At 40.6% G+C, this 17,758-nt stretch overlaps 1 protein-coding gene across 2 annotated transcripts in view; it reads left to right on the top strand.

Moving 5' to 3' along the window:
* Positions 1-17,758, top strand: part of ATRN (attractin) — a 156,754-nt gene that overhangs the window by 122,861 nt on the left and 16,135 nt on the right. Inside the window, exons 25-26 of one of the 2 annotated variants that reach the window (XM_035005964.1) lie at positions 5,476-5,537; positions 9,060-11,570. In XM_035005964.1, coding sequence (XP_034861855.1) covers positions 5,476-5,537; positions 9,060-9,093 — 96 coding nt within the window. In that variant the 3' untranslated portion in view covers positions 9,094-11,570. Of the gene's footprint in view, positions 1-5,475; positions 5,538-9,059; positions 11,571-17,758 lie in introns of those variants that run through there. The other variant, XM_035005963.1, reaches the window with a different exon arrangement.

Here is a 17,758-nt window from a genome sequence, read left to right as displayed (position 1 = left end):
TCATGTGTGACAAGCTTGGCCATGTGGGCACAGAATAATCAGTGAGGCCGGAGAGCCTCCCCAGGCCTACCATGCAGTCCTCCCATATTCCTCGGCACTTTCAAAACTCTAGAACATCTTCTCCATTCCCTCCATTTCCTGGTCTCAAGGTTTGGGCCACGCCTCTCTGTTTTTCAAAGCACTACCCTCTCTTTCTCTACCCTCATCCTTCCCGTACACCATCCCCATGACACCCCTACCCCTGGAGAAGATCCAGTTTAATTTCTTTCGGAGCCAAACCTTCCAAGTAAAAATGACAACTTTTTTTCAGTGCAGTGCCTGAAACACTAAAGGAATTGTTCTGGGAAAGGAGCAGGGTAGATTTTGTCCTTAATTCCTTGTTTCACAGTTTCCTAAAGTACAGTCTTTAGACACTGGCATCAGAATCACCTGGGGAGTTTAAAGTTTGAGGAGTACGAACAGAACCAGGATTTGCACTTTGTTGCAAGCTCTCTAGAGTTTGAGAACCATGGCCTAGTTCTTGGAATAAGATGGTGTTATTTGCTCTCTGGAGGTAGGTGTATCTGCCTCAGACGGCGGGGGGAGGGGTAGGGAATTGCCTTTCCATTCTTTTTCCTGCAACAATTAGAAAGTCAGAAGAGTACAGAAATCTTTTTTTTCTAGGACATCACTGCATAGACAGCCACAGAATAAAGTGGAATATGACTGTCCCATGCCCTGAGGGGGAAGTGGGTCAGGCACTGAGAGTGTAGAGAAGAGAGAGCCAGTTCCCAGCGACTGAATGAGGAAGGGAGTGTTTGGGCTGGGCAGCGAGGGGCAGGGGAGCTCCACTGCAGATGGGTGGGCAGGGCGCTCTGGTGATGGAAGGACCAAGTGCAGTTAGAGCAACCTGAAAACACGTGTTTGGCTGAAGCACAGAATTAGTGCTTGGGAAATGCAGGTCCACCATATCCTACCCTAAGTCCTGGGGCTGGCTGGGCTTCTGAGTTTAGTTTGTCAGATTTATTTAACACACCCAGAGGGTCTCTGGGCAAGCACATTTTATTTATTTATTTATTTATTTATTTATTTATGGCTCAAGGTATGTTTAATGCAACAATGATTATAATAGAAGAAAAAAAATCCCAGAGTAAGTTAAATATTCAAAGTTAGATTGAGTTATTTGTGACATAGGTATGTCTTGATATAAAATTATATTTATGATTTTTTTCTGAATAAAAAAATAAAAGAAGATGTAAATCTATATGATTACATTTTTGAAAAAATCTGAAAAGGATTTCAATGAAATATTAAAATATTAATAAGTTTCTCAGAAGCTTCCTAAGGTTCATTTTTATTTTCCTTCCTCTTTTTCATCCCTGCTTTTAGATTATTCTGTAATGCTATGTGCATTGTACTCTTTTGTAATAGAAGTATTAGTAATTTTTTTCATTTTTTAGAAGTAGTTTTTATTTATCTATTTTTAAGTAAACTCTACACCCAATGTGGGGCTAAAACTCATGACCTCAGAGCCAAGAGTCCCATGCTCTTACAGCTGCACCAGCCAGGTGCCCCACACCTTAAGTAGTTTTAGAATTGCTAACCCATAATCTTCTGAGGAACAAATTCACTAACTAAAATGTGGGTGCATATTCATTTTTTATCTTCATTCTACCATGTATCATCAAAATCATGCTTTCCAAAGTTAGACCAGCTTTTTTCTTCCCCACTCCTCTGGTGTGGCTGGTTTTGTTGTTTATTACTAAAAGAGTTAAATTCATTTCTTGTTATTTTTATTCCATTTTGGGCTCTCCCACACCGTGGTTGATTTGAATTATTATTACTGTTATTTTTTGGTATGTGAAGTATTAGCATTGGGTTTTTTTCTTTTTCTTTTTTTTTCCATTTTATTGATGTATAGTGAATATACAAAGACTTCACATATTTTCTTTATTATGTTCAGTTAGCCAGCATATAGTGCATCATTAGTTTTTAATGTAGTGTAAAAATAAAAATAAAATATAATGGACCTGGTGGGCTTAATACTGTAAATGAGGCATGGATCATGGCCACTTGTGTTCTACAGAATCTGTTTTTCAGTGTGGTGAAATTTTGCACATACTTTGTAGGAGTAAGTATAGGACACTGTAAAAAAAAAAAAAAACAGGGAATAGTAAGTTAAATACAAGATCAACTCAATGCCACCCATATCTTTTTTTTTTTTTTAAGATTTTATTTATTTATTCATGAGAGAGAGAGAGGCAGAGGCAGAGGGAGAAGCAGGCTCCCCGCAGAGCAGGGAGCCCGATGCGGGACTCGATCCCAGGACCCTGGGATCATGACCTGAGCTGAAGGCAGACGCTTAACCGACTGAGCCACCCAGGCGTCCCCCAACCCATACCTTTTTAAATTTATCTTTTTTAAAATCGAAATTATTCAATGGCATAAAGTCAAGTAGCCTGTCAAAGCCTTGCTAGAAAAAAATATATCGTGCCCCACCCTTTCCCTATTTCTGGGCAAACACACTTTAATCAAACTTATTACTGAAAGTAAGGCAGAAGCAGATTATGTAAGGGGACATAAATTCTAGGTTTGCTGGAGTGTGGGGAGTGATACCTACTGTCTGTAATGACATTTTCTTCTTTGCAATAAGTATATCTTACTATAGGAAGTCCTCATTATCTTCAGTGTCAGAAAAGCCATAAACACTTCAATGTCTGTTTTAATGTTTATTTTATAATAAATCATGAAAGAAAGGGCTGATCAAAATATTGTCTTGAAAAATGAAATTCAGGGGCGCCTGGGTGGCTCAGTCAGTTAAGCGTCTGCCTTCGGCTCAGGTCATGATCGCAGGGTCCTGGGATCGAGTCCCGCATCTCACATCGGGCTCCCTGCTGGGCGGGGGAGGGGGGGAGCCCGCTTCTCCCTCTCCCTCTGCCTGCCACTCCCCTTGCTTGTGCTCTCTTTGTCAAATGAATAAATAAAATCTTAAAAAAAAAAAAAAGAAGTTCACAGTTTGGACAATAAGTTCATCAGCCTGTCAATCAAAGATTAATCAACTGACATGGTGGGTGAGGTGTTGAACAAGACTAGACGTTTCTTTTTTTTTTTTTTTTAAGATTTTTTTTTATTTATTTGAGAGGGAGAGAATGAGAGACAGAGAGCACGAGAGGGAAGAGGGCAGAGGGAGAAGCAGACCCCCTGTCGAGCAGGGAGCCCGATGTGGGACTCGATCCCGGGACTCCAGGATCATGACCTGAGCCGAAGGCAGTCGCTTAACCAGCTGAGCCACCCAGGCGCCCAAGACTAGACGTTTCTTTTTTTTTTTTTTTTTAAGATTTTATTTATTTATTTGAGACAGAGAGAATGAGAGAGACAGAGAGCACATGAGAGGGGGAAGGGTCAGAGGGAGAAGCAGGCTCCCTGCTCAGCAGGGAGCCCGATGCGGGACTCGATCCCGGGACTCCAGGATCATGACCTGAGCCGAAGGCAGTCGCTTAACCAACTGAGCCACCCAGGCGCCCAGACTAGACGTTTCTAAGTGGTCAGTCTATTCATAAACATTTTTCTGTTAGGACTTTTGCTTCCCTACAAAACCTTGTAACCGTGGAGACTTGGATGAATAACATTTAACAAAAGAAATCCCCTTTTAGAGTGATGTGAGTCTTGGGTAGCAGCCACCCTGGCAGCCAGTTTCTGTTGGTTCGTTGTGGTTTTGAATTAGACATGAACGTGGTGTGGCCCTGTGTCAGCAAGAAGTCAGGCTAATGGTTGTGATCCCAGCACTGCGGGAGTGTTACGTGGCACAGCGCACACAGACCCCTGGTAGTCTCGGAGGGTACAATTAACATCCATACTTTGTGGCACCTGAAAGTGAGTAAAAGCATCTCAGGATCTGTTTAAGTCTAAACACTGAGGACATACTAATGCTTGAAAAGATTAAAATCTACAAACAGAATTGGATGGACTAGAATCTGTTTCCTTCTCATTCTTTATGTGTTGTAACCTGGAATCGTCATTCCTCAAGATCGAATAACCTTCTTTAAATAATTGTCCTTCTCCAGTCTTATTAAAAAGCTTTACGCAAGGACGGTGGCTGTAGTATTCTCAAGGAGTCTTCTTATTTGTGACTAGTTACTCTAAAAAATTAAGGAAAAGCAAAGAATGTGGGTTTCTCCTTACCTATGGCATAAAGTCTATGTATCTTTGTATTTCTGATTCTAAATGGGCACTAGAGAGACACAAGAACGGCAAATTCTATGCCCCATAATGTCCTAAGGCCTAAATAGGTAGTATTGGGACTTTATTTGTGGAACATCAGAAGGAAAATAAGACCATCAAAAAAGGCAAACACTGGAAACCTCTTCTGCCTCTTTGAGTCTGGCCATAAAAAGAACACAAAGCATTGAATTGTCCCAGTGCCGGGGCCTGGGTCTCACACTTCTCTTGCATTACCATAGGATGGGAGCTGCTGCCTGACAAAGATAGGGAGTTGGGTGAGATTAGAAAAAGAAGCGGCTAATCATTTACTTCTCTGATTTTTGTCATAATTATTGTATGGAGCAACCATTGCCTTACTCAATAATTGTTTTAGTTATGGTACCATTGTCTCCCCAAGGAGGGCTATGTTCCCTTTAAAAAAGCAGGGAATATGCCGTAACATCTGGCTAATACTATGAGTATTATAGATAATAATAACAACACAGTTATCACACTTAGTAATAAATCCTCATTTTTTTCATGTTCTGATATCTCTGAAATCACGATGCATCTTACGGTCAATGATTTTTAACATATTTTGTCAGTATAATTGGCAGTGTTTTTTCTTGATAGTATATCAAATAATGCCTGTTTCAGTCAGTGGTGTCTTAGATGAACTACATAAGGGATTTTTTATATTCTTGGCATAAAAACTATTAATTGTGTGATAAAATTATTTAGGTTCCAACTGGTGTTATATTGACTATCAGATGATACTCAGTGTAGTAAAATTTGAGATACAGTTAAAAAAAAAAAAAGGATACTATCCTGAAGTGAATATTCACTGAGCATGTAAGTATCAAAGGGATGAAGGGCACAGATGAGACTCCCTGCCTCAAGGCAGATCCAGGAACTCCAGCTTGAAGCAAACAGGGAGAGCATTTTGTCCAGAGGAAGGCCCAAGGACGTAGCGAGCGACCTGGCTTGCCTGGCATTGGGGTTTTCACATTGGGAATCTGGGAAGTCTTCAAGGTCACACTAAAAGAACTTAGATCTGATGTCAAGAGCAGAGAGGTGGGCACTCTAGGAGTTCGTGTTGAAGCCTCAGGATATTACTTTTGGGTTGGCGGTTAAGCCAGGAAAGAAACTAAAGGGATAAGCCACTTTCCCTCAAGAAAAACAATTTCATTAATCTCTCCTTGAACATTTCAAGTGTGTCTCTTGAACTGAGAAGGCCGAGTTTGCTGGTGCTCTTGTGTAGCCTCCCTCCTCACGCTCCCTGTTTCTCCCTCACAGATCGCCTTCTCCCAGCACAGCAATTTTATGGACCTGGTACAGTTCTTCGTGACTTTCTTCAGGTAATTTCACTTCTACAAACCATACCTTCCCTTTTGATTCGGGTACTTAATCCCATTAATTATCAACGCATAGAAGATAATTGAGTAATCCTGTGTTGGTACAAGAGATCAAACTAACTTCATAGACCTTTCTGAAAAGTTACACGTCAGTTGCAATAATGTAAATTCAGCCTAACCTGATAAATGAAAACATTTGCTTTGTACGCTCCAGCTTTTCATGTACTCTGTACTAAAATGTAGATAATTTGGCCCTTCATATGGGGGAGAATTCGGGGTTGAAACAGTACTTAATAATGATTACTAATCTGTGCTACAGATATGCTTCCTTTTGTTCAGGGATGATTCCGGTGATTATCCAGAGTTTTAAAGCTAAAAGTGACTTGGTAGGCTCTTGGGATTCTTTTCTTTTTATACCTTTTTTAAGTTTAATTTTATTTTTATGAAAATACTGTAGACACATAATTGAAAAAGACACGTACTCCAGGGCTCATAAGAGAAAGTAGCAGCATCCTGCCCCACACCTTCCCATCCTTCACTTCCCCCGAGTTTAAATTGTTTTAGCTATTTTTCACTTCTCTGTGCTTACACTATTTCTTGATTTTTCAGTTCAGTTTCTCTTTGGATGTCCCACTGTAGATGAGGATTTATTATCTCATGTAACCTCATCCACAGCTCCCCACACACCAGAGTGCAGACAAAATCCCCTTCCTTCCCCCTCGTGTCATAGAGTTACATCACAGTGCTTGCCTAAATCAGTGCTCCCTGTTTATGTTGTTCTAACTGTAAAACCCCCATTTACAGCTGAGTTGAACAATGATTGTACTTCCCCATTTTTTGGATGGAGTAATCACTCCTTTCGTACCCTAATTTTGGTTTTCTAATTGTTTGGTTTTTCTGAGAGGCTACCCGATTTTCCCTGTACTCTGACAGAAGTGAAAAATCTGTCTGTGGTCAAATACAAACAGGCGCTCTCCTGGTTTTAGTTTCCCTTGGATTTCTGCATCTAGAACCCTCCAGCCTGCTGCTCCCAGGTGCACTAATTTTAAGGCCAGCTGCATGACTGTCAACTTGGGAATTTCTCTTGCCATCCTCTTATATTGAAATATAAGATATTAAATATGAGATCTTGTGTTTTCATCTCCCTGTTTATTTCCTCTTTTTAAGTGGGCACATTCTCCAGGAAGGTTTTTGAGAAAACGGGCAGGGGAGGTAACTTTTCTGTAACCTTCTTTGTCTGAAAATGTTTTAATTTTTACCCTCCCATTTGATCAAAAGGTTGCATACAGAATTCTAGTTTGGAAATCATTTTCCATTAGAATTGAGAAGGCATTATGCTGTTTCTTCTAGCTTCTAGTATTAATATTGAGAAGGCTATTGCCGTTATAATTCCCACTCCGTGTATGAGATCTATTTCTCTCTTAAAAAATTATATTGAAGTTTACTATAAAATTACAGAAACAGTTATAAAATAAGCTCAATGAGTTATCACAAATTGAACACGCACTTCAGAAGCTCCCATGTGTTTCATCAATCACAACCCTCTTCTTCCCCAAAGTAACTATTTACTTGACTTCTAAAACCATATATTGGATTAGCCCATTTAAAAAATTTACATACAATCACTGCAGAAATTTAATTTTTTTTTTAAGATTTTATTTATTTATTTATTTGACAGAGACACAGCGAGAGAGGGAACACAAGCAGGGGGAGTGGGAGAGGGAGAAGCAGGCTTCCCGAGGAGCAGGGAGCCCGATGTGGGGCTCGATCCCAGGACCCTGGGATCATGACCTGAGCCAAAGGCAGACGCTTAACAACTGAGCCACCCAGGCGCCCCCACTGCAGAAATTTTAAAACAGTTTGAATGATCGAGAAAAATTAAAAACTTACGGGATACGGTTGAAGTTGTACTTAGAGGGTATGGCTTTAAATCTGTGGTTCTCAACTGTAGCTGCACAGTAGAATCACTTGGAAAGCTTTTGATGCCCACGCCACATCCCAGACCAGTCACATCAGAATCTCTGGGGATGGGACTCAAGCATTTGAAAGCTCCCCAGGTGATTGTGACATGCAGCTAAGGTTGAGGATCACTGTTTTATAAAAGCAAAATTGGAAAAGGGAAAAAAAAAAAAAACGAACACCTTTCTCAGTAACTCAGAAAAAAGAACTACCAATTAAATCTAAAGAAAGTAGAAGGAAGCATTATATATGAGTAAAATTAATCATATAGGGGAGGAAGTACAGTAGAGAGGATTAAAAGAACCACAAAGTTGGATCTTTGAAAAGAATAAGAATAATATTAATAAACCCTGGCAAGATTGACCAAGGAAAAAAGAGAGAAGGTATAAATAATATCAGAAATGTAAAAGGAGGCATTACTCCAAATCCTGTAGACAATTTTTTCCTCCATAAGAATATTTTATGAGCAACTTTCTGCAAATAATTTTGGAAGTGGAACAGATGGAATGGACAATTAGAAAAACAAGGAATATATACTACTTACGGAAACTGATACAGAATAGGAACGTGAATATTGAATAGCCCTATATCTGTTTAAAAACAATACGTAACTTAAAATTTTCCCACAAAGATAACTCTAGGCCCAGGCGGCTTATAATCTTTTAAGAAAGATAATATCAATAGTAACCAAATCTTCTAGAGAACAAAAAACAAAGAAATACATCCCAGTTCATTTTATGAACTTAGCACAACCTGACAAGAATATTATGAGAATGGAATTTACAAGCCAGTCTCACTTATGCATGGAGAAGCAAAAATCCACCAGTAATGTAAAAAGGCAAATATATCATGACCCAGTTGGGTTCATTCCAGGAATTGCAAAATTGATTCAGCACCAGAAAATCAATCTGTGTAATTAACATTAATTGCATAATAAGAGAATAACGTGATCATCTTAATCAGTGAGGAAAAGCCTTTGATGAAATTTGATATCATTCATTAAAAAATTCCTAGGAAACTCGGAATAGAAAGAAGCTTCTTTAAATCTGATAAAGGACCAATATATAAAGCCAACAGCAAACCACATTCTTAATGGTAAAATGTTACAAACTTTCCCTTTGAGTTTGGGAACAAGACAGAGATTCTGTCCGGGGCTCCTGGCTGGCTCAGTCAGTGGAGCATGCCACTCCTGATCTCAAGATGGTACGTTGAAGCCCCACATGGGGCATGGAGCCTACTTAAAAAGAAAAAAAAAAGATTCTATCAGTCACTTCATTCAACATTGTGACAAAGGTTCTAGCCAATACAGTAAGACAAGAAAAATAAAATACATAAGAATTGGAAAAGAAGAAAATCATCACACTTACAATATGATTGTATTTCTAGGAATTCAAAAGAATCTGCAGGAAAAATACTAGAATTGACAGGTGAATTCAGCAAAGTTGCTAGACACAAGGGCAATATTAAAAAGCTCTTTGTCGTTCGGAGGCATACATCTTTTGCAGCTCTTATTGGTAAAGGCAGATAGTGGCATGATAACCACATAATTAATTGTATTTCCCATAGTGAGCCATTAGGTGCCCTCCCCTTTCGACCATGAAAGAAATCCCTTCCTAAGTGATGCCGGGGAGCAGATGGCCTCGCGTCAAGATTCAGCCACATCCTGATGGACCCATTTCTGCCTGCTGTAAACTGTAGCCTTTAGTTTCTGGATAATGAAGACATCTCCACCAAGAAGTAACAGTTGCATCCCTCCAGTCTTGAAGGGAGAGAAAATCTGATAAAAGCATTCAGTGTTTCTAGGGGAAAAAAATCAATTACATTTCTAGATTTCACTAACAAAAATGAAATTTACATGTTTGTGTTACTTCGGTGATAAGATTTTTCGAAATTACAGGATAACAAGATCAAGAAAGAGTTACCAAGAAAAAATGGAGAGGGTGGGGAGACCGTCGGCTGGTCCTTCCAGATAGTAAACACTTCGTCAAGCTACAGTGATCAGTGTGGCACTGCACAAAATCAGATTAACCAGTGGAATATGTACATAACCAAGGAAACAGATAAAAGTTTAAAAGTCTCAGATTTGTTTGAAGTGATGAAAAACTAAATAGAAATAAAAAGTAGACCGTTATAAACAAGAAGCTAAAAGATCAGTACAGACTTAATAGCCACTAGTCACATGTAGCTCGTGAGCACTTAAAATGTAGCTACTATGACCAAGAAACTGAATTTTTCACTTTGTCTAATTTAACTAATTTAAATATAATTTAAAACTAATTTAAATATACATTTTAAAACTACTTGATTCAGTTACCAGAGAACTTGTGTGTTTAGAACAACCTGGATATGTGACTCTGCTTTTTCAAATGTGAATTTTATGAAATTTAAATACAGATCAAATAGTTTCTGATAAAAATTGTGTTCGCATTGAGATGTGCTTATTAGTATAAAATATAGACTGGATTTTGAAGACTTAGTAGAATATTAGAATGTAAGATATCTCAATCTTTTTTATATTGGTCACATGTTCAAATGATGTTTTGGCAATCTTGAGTTAAATAAAACATTAAAATTAATTTCACCTGTTTTTTTTTTTTTAATGTGGCTGCTAGAACTTTTAAAATTACATGTATGGCTCACATTAAATTTCTGTTGAACAACAATGCTTAAAGTAAAGGGAAAGTTTTGTAGGGACAACATAAAAAGATATGATAAAATAATGCCAAACTAATCCCGCGTATTTGAAAACAAAATAGTAAGTCCTCATTCAGACTTTTTAAAGTAGAAAATCAGCATAAAGATAATTCTCTTATTATAAAGTACCAGAAGTAGTTTATGTTCATAGTAAAACTTCAAACAATGTAAAAACTAAAACTCAAACTTCCCCTAATCCTACTATTTAGAAATTACCAGGGTTAATATTTTGATGTTTGTGTTTCCACAGTTTTTTCTCTGTGTATATACACTGCACGCAAGTTATGGTTTTTCTGATTCTTTGGTTTATAAAATGCGTTCCCTCCTTACATGTTGTCCTAGAACTTGTTTTTTCACTTAGTGTTCTGTGGTTAACTTTTCCCATGTGGGGATTCACTTCACTTTTAAACAGCTTTTTTCAAAGTATGAGTACCACATTTTATTTAACCATTCCTCTTTTGACTGACTCTTAGATTGTCTTCAATTTTTGTTATATATGCCTTTACATTTTTCTGTGATGATCTCTCTGGGATAGTTTTTTTGTCCTATAATTGCTATATCAAAATGCAAAAACACTGCTATGGCCTCTCAGAACAGTTGTGTGAATTTATACTCCTACAGCAGGAATAAATATAATTTCTCTTATTATTTCTGCCTGTTTCTCTTATTAGTTCTCAGCAACCTGAGAAATTGTCATTATTTTTAATTTCGTCAGTCTGGGAGGTATCACTGGTATCCTAAATTTGGATTTCTTTAATTGTGATTACTGATCTCTTACAGTTCTTGTTTTGAATTACTGGTCCCTATCCTTTTGTTCATATTTCTTTTGGGATATTTGCCTTTTTCTTGCTGAAATTTAGAACTTTGTTTTGTTTTGCAACTACTAACAGATGTGTGTGTTCACTTGTTTGTCTTCGACCCCCATTTATGGTATTTTCCATCAAGCAGGTCTCTCAGTCCCTCCCTGTTTTCTTCATGGGTATTTTCCCTGTTGTCTCTTCATGTTTAGGTGTTCCTGTGTCCATCTGGAATCTGTTTGGGTATTGGCTTTACTATATCCTTCAGAAACTTGTCAGTGACTTAGGTCAAGATATTAATTACTTCAACTCCAAGGCCACACCATCCACTAGGGCAGGAACTCACTATGTCTTTCCCTTCTTCACAGAATGCTCAGCGTAGCTCATTGGAGCTGAGTGGGCATCACAGAACCTCTGTCCCTAATGAGGCAATGCCAGCAATATGGAGTGCTGGCACTTTCACGAAATGACTTCCCATTCACAAGAAAATCTCTTCATTCCACAGAAGTCTAGATTCCAAAAGGAAACTGCCCTCTCTGATGTTACCACAGAAAAAAATTAAAATCCCAAGATCTCTTCCCACCCCTCCAGCAGTTTTTTATTCTGCTTTGTGCCGGGCAGCCAGGAGTCACTGACATGAGCCACCTTCCATGGTTCTCCCAGAGTGGGGCCAAAGCATCATTCTGTATTCTTGCAGATTCGGTATTCAGTGAATCTTTGCCCTGTGACTCCCACCAGATTATGAGCCCCCCCAAGATAGCTGTCATGTCCTTCCTTGTTGCCCACGTGAGCTGCAGGGCCTGGAGGGGTGGTGGACTAACTTGATTCTCCTCTGCATTTGCCCCAAAGATACTGACCCAATCCTACTGACCTGTCAGAGTCGTACCCCTTCAGAACCCAACCCAATTGTCTTCTGACACATTCACTCCAAAATCCATCCCTTTTGGAACTCTGCCCTACGCATGTTCTTATTATAGCACTTAATCCCCCTTTAATGCAATTATTCAGCAGTCTGCTCAGACATAGATGAACCTACAGTTTGACATGCGAAGATGAACAGGCCCCATTAGAAGCCTCTCCTACAAGTTTTAAATTGGGTTTGAGAGCCCGAAACGCTTACCTCATGTCTCACAGCCCCGGCTGTTCCGTGAAACTCCCTGGGAAGCTTAAAAAGAAGCAAGAGCAGTCTGGGCCCCAGGCCCTGGGGATGCCCATTTCATTGGTCTCCTAGGGGACCTGATTCTTGTGATATTTTAAAGGCTCTCTAATGATTTTTTTTTTTTTAAGATTTATTTATTTATTTGAGAGAGAGCACAGAGGCAGAAGGAGAGGGAGAAGCGGACTCCCCGCTGAGCAGAGAGCCTGACAAGGCGCTTGATCCCAGGACCCTGAGACCATGATCTGAGCCAAAGGCAGATACTCAACTGACTGAGCCACCCAGGCGCCCCCTCTAGTGATTCTTATGTTCACTTGGCATTGAGAAACCCAGCATTAGCCGAAAGTTGTGTGAATTCAGGGCCTGGGGCCGTATTACATCCATCCACATGCAAGCTAACGCATAGGAGGTCAGATGGGAAAGAAGATCATGTAACCGCCTAGGGGATGGGAACGTGGCCTCAGCTCCTGGCAGCTTCATGATTCCACTTCCTACAAGAGCTGGCTGCTTTAAGTTAGGCTCTAAGAGTCATTCCCCCACAGCCGTCCAGTGGCCTCCAACATAGCAGTTATCTGGGATTTAAATTCTATATTGTGATTCCTTTATATTATATAGGAACAATTTTTATAAGTTTTACCTTTTTTTTTTCCTTGCACCATCTTATGTGTCCCACATCTTCCCCTTTGTTGGATGTCTTTGTTGTGCAGGACTGTAGGAGTAATTCAGAAAGGACCTGAGAAAGAAATTGATCCTGGAGGTTGAGGAGGGGGGTCAGTCTGAAGACTGGAGTCTTGAGCTTTGCAACATTGTCTTCTGTCTCTTTGCTTGTTTCCTCTCCTTCTATTCTTTTGCTTGAATTCTGGAATTCTCTGTTCCATTAGTGAAGGAGATTCTGGATCTGTCCTTTATATTTCTTAACTGAACCCACCTGTTCTTTCATTTTCCTTTTGTTCTGTGTTCTAGATGAGCTCCACAGCAGTATTTTCCAGCTCATTAATTTAATCCAAAATTGGGTCTGTTTCCTTTGTTGAGCCCATCTGATAAGATATTTTTTTAATTTTAATGTTTGCATTTTACTTCTAGTATGTTTTTCCTTATAATCTGTGTCCGTTTTATGAATGCAGTTTCCTTTCGTATTCCTTTGTGAGATTAATTAATATTTTATTTTATTTATTTTATTTTTTATTTTTTTATATTTTATTTATGTCTTATTTTGTGCTGTTATTACTAACTCTCCTCAGATGTTTGGGTCTTGTTGTTTGATTCCAGTCTTTCACAGTGTTGGTTTGAAGGTTGCCGCTTGCCTGTGTGTGGATGCTGTTTCCGTGTGTCACAGCCTCCAGTGAGTGTGGGGTAGGGGCAGAATGTGCTGCTGGGTGGGCTGTACTGTTTGTCTTCTGAATGAGAGAGCCTCCATCCTGTCTGGCCTCCCTGGCCCCAGGCCCAGGGCTCACTGCCTTAGCTGCTGTCTGCCGTTGCTCAGCACGGACAGAGAAGGGGGACAAAGCCGTCCGGTGTGGCCACTCTGGCTCCCCTTGTTCACTCTGGCAGTTCCCTTCCCTCCTTGTGTCCATTGGCTGTGGGCTTAGAGCATGTTTGGTTTTATTTTATTTTGTTTTGTTTTGTTTGTTTAAATTTTTAGATAGCTTTGTTCAAAGCAATTTTAGGTTTACAACAAAATTGAGAGGAAGGTACAGAGATTTCCCATTTCCCTGCCCTCACACATGCACAGCCTCCCGTTACCAACATCGCTTCCCAGAATTGTACGTTTTCTACAAAGGATGAGCCTACATTGAACATCATAATCATCCAAAGTCCAGAGTTGACCTTAGGGTTCACTCTATATTCTGTGGGTTTGGACAAATATACAATGACATGAATCCAGCATCGTAATATCGTACCAAGTATTTGCACTACCTTAAAAATCCTTGTGTTGGAGACCTTTTTGCTTTTCAGCCCTCTCAAATCTGACTTCCATCCCCACACCCCACCTGAATTGTTTTGTGTGTGGCGGGCAGCAAGAACATCTGTATTGCCAAATCCAAAAGATACTTTTCAGTTCTCATTTTTTGGATTCTCAACGGTATCAAGCAACTGACCACCCATCACTGACCCCCTTCTGGCCTTCTCTGACCCCAGACTGCCCTGAGGCCACTCTTCTGTTGAACTTTTCTGGTCAGTCTCCCGCTGTTGATGTTCTTCCAGAGCTCGACCCTGGTCATCTTCTCATTCTGTATTCCCGGTTGAACTCTACCATCCCATCTGCAGCACAATACGTGCAGAAGCGGGTTTCCCCACATCACTGACTGCAGCGTCACCCTGCCACCTCTCTTCCACACAGCAGGCACCCCCCCACCCCACCCCAGCAGTCAGAGCTCCTCTACAATTCACATAAAGTCCAGAAGAGACCTTGAAAATGAATTCATCTTCATCTGTTCCCTTATCTCATACTCAGTGGCTTTTCATTGTCTCCAAAATAAAAACCAAGGTGAACTGACCTTTGCTCACCCCTCCATATTCATCTTATGCTACTCCTCTGCATTCCCACCGCATGAGCTATCTTCTCAAAAGCGCCAGGCTCTTTCCCATTTACACACGCTTATCCTTTTTCCTGGAAAACGCTTTCCTTCTTTCTTCTCCTTACCCTTCATCTGTATACTTCTACTCATTGATTGTTTTTTCCAAACAACATCCAATTCTCTGACACCAACTGGTTGTCTTCCAGTTCAGTTTAGTTCTGACGCTACCTGGAGACCCCACAGGTTAAGGGCTCTGCCTGATGTGGCTGCCCCCACTTCAGATGTCAACCACCAGTGGGTCCCCAGGCTACACACACTTCTGCCTGGCCAGCTACAAATTTGAGGGTTCCCGTGACCCTCCTCAGCTTTGAGAGTTTGCCAGAATGACTCACAGAACTCAGAAAAGCACAGTACTTAAAATTACAGTTTTATTATAAAGAATATAACTCAGGAACAGCCAAATGGAACAGGTGCATAAGGCAGGGTGTGGGGGTGGGTGGAGAGCACAGAGCTTCGACACTGTCCAGGTGTGCCACCCTCCCAGCACATGGATGTGTTCAACCCAGATGCTCCCTCAAACCTCTCGGCTCCTTGTTTCTTTCAAGGTTTCATTACATAGGCGTGACTAACGAACTCAATCTCCAGCCCTTTCCCCTCCCCTCAGGTTGGGGGATGGGGCAGGGTTCTGAACATTCTAACTCTCTAATCATGTGGTTGGTTTTTCTGGTGACCAGCCTCCTTCCTGAAGCTATTTGGGTCCCTCCCTCCCATGAGTCATTCACTAGCACACAAAGGACACTCCTGAATTGCATCTCAATAAATCTGTTATTTAAAAAAAAAAAAAGCTCATTCAGACCCAGAGGCCCTGTCATTTTTTAAATTATACCTTTCTTTATATAAAATTACTTTGTACAAAAAACTATTAAAGATATAATTTTTTTTTAAGATTTTATTTATTTGAGAGAGAGAATGAGAGAGAGAGAGCACATGAGAGGGGGGAGGGTCAGAGGGAGAAGCAGACCCCCTGCTGAGCAAGGAGCCCGATATGGGACTGGATCCCGGAACTCCAGGATCATGCCCTGAGCCGAAGGCAGTCGCTTAACCAACTGAGCCACCCAGGCGCCCAAAGATATAAATTTTTTAATCCAATTTTAAAATAGCTCATTCCTTTTTAATACTGAGTGATATTCTATGTAAAGATCAACCACAATTTATTTCTTCACTTCTTGATGGAGATGGACATTTGGGCTGTTACCAGTTTTGGGCTATTATAAATAAAGCTGTTGTGAACATTTGTGTAAAAAAGTGGGGAGGGCGACACTCCTGTCACTCAGGAAATTTTAAGAATTTTAGGAGCTCTGTACCAGGAACTCAGGACAAAGACCAAACTTTTTATTTTTTAATTATACCACACTCATCCTTCATCCTTGGCCCAGTATCACTTCCTCCAAGATTTCATCCCAGAACCCCCAAACTAACTGGTCTTCCCTTGTTCTCTCCCAGAGAACCGTATTAGTTTTCATCATGGTGCTTCTCACAGTTTTTTCCTTGCTTCCTATCTGTGCCCACAGTTAGACTCTAAGCTTCAAGAGAGCAGGTGTACTGTCTCTTTTGGGCATCCCTATAGACACACAGACCTCCAGCACCTAGCACACAGTCATGTGCAAATATATGTGGAAAGTAAACTAGACCTTCAGGAGAAGGGCTGAGTCTCGAGGAACGGGAGGCACCAGCCTCTGTGGGAAGAGTTAGTGGTACTAGTCGATGGCACACTTTCATGGGGATGTAGAGGGTGCATGCTGATTCGGTAGCTCCAATTAGCAGGTGTTCTGTATGTTCTTGGAACATGCATACAGAATGAGATACCCCTGCTGCCAAGCACCAGCCCAGTGAGGAGTAGTCCCTTCTGCTGACTGGTGGAAGACTGAATGGCACCATCAGAATGGACTGGGAGCATGGAATCTTGTGTAGTAAACAAGGACAAATGGTGTTTTTGTCACTTCTTCCTTTTGAAGGTGGAACCTTTGGAAAAGAATCCAGAGCTTCCCCCCAACGCCGCCCTGGATTTTGTTTAAGAACTAAGAATGATGATGATCTTTTAACTGAGAAAAGAGTCCTTTTTATGAGCATGAGGAACAAAATATTTTCCCCAAGCAAGTTAACCAGGTCCCAAAGGATCTAAGTAAAAATAAGGGGAGAAGAAAGGTATCCAGACAATCCCAGCAGCACTCTGAAGAATAGCTGAGATAACACAGAAAAGAGAATTAGAGTGGGCTGGTAGGGGCAGGGCACTCAGTGATTCAAGTGAGAAAATCAGTGTGAGGTGAGTCAGAGAACTTCCAGACTCAGGCATAGTGAAGTAAATTCTAGACTCCGACAAATCCATTAAGCCCTCTTTGTGTCTTAACGAGATGCTACTCTAGACTCCGGTAGGAGCCTTGCGAACGAAGAGGGAAATAATAAGACCCACTCGCTTGCTTGCTGTGAGAATCAGGTGAGGTCATGTATGTGAAAGGGCTTTGTATCTGGGAGTGATGTGCTAGAGTGGTTAGGACAACTGGTAGTAGTAAGAGGGACTAACACTCTGTGGACGTCTTTGTGGCTGAGGTCACAGTTGCCTTAGAGGGCAATGTCTGAGTGAGAATAAAAAGGAGAAATAGGTGATGTCACATCACCTGGCCAAAAGGAGGGCATGTAATGGGAATTTCTGTTACAGACGAGATAGAATGTTCTTGTAAAAATTAATTATTTGAACTTCTGTTAGACCCTTGCCACACTGACAGCAAACATTTTGACAAGTCCACTTCATATTCCAGAAGATAGAAGTGATGATGGGTTCCTGCCACTCTGGATCTAATTCTGACCAGAATGGTGAAGTGCAAATCACAGCAACTTGGGAAGAGGCAGTGGAATCTCTGTGTTCAAGGCCAGGCCAAGAAAATGCATAAACATAGTTTTAGAAAAGCCAGATTTGTGAGAGCAGGAAACGATAACCATTAATTAATAGTCTTGCCCTCTGGAGGGAGAATTCAGGACACTCTCAAAAATGTCATTCTAACTGCACAATTACAGCTAAGCTGGTGAGAAACAGATGTCCCA

Source organism: Mirounga leonina, unplaced genomic scaffold (genome assembly GCF_011800145.1).
Source record: "Mirounga leonina isolate KUSES-001 unplaced genomic scaffold, KU_Mleo_1.0 Mir_150, whole genome shotgun sequence".
Lineage (NCBI taxonomy): Eukaryota > Metazoa > Chordata > Mammalia > Carnivora > Phocidae > Mirounga > Mirounga leonina.
The sequence above is the reverse complement of the archived record's forward strand: the minus strand, read 5'-3'. Positions and strand labels throughout refer to the sequence as shown.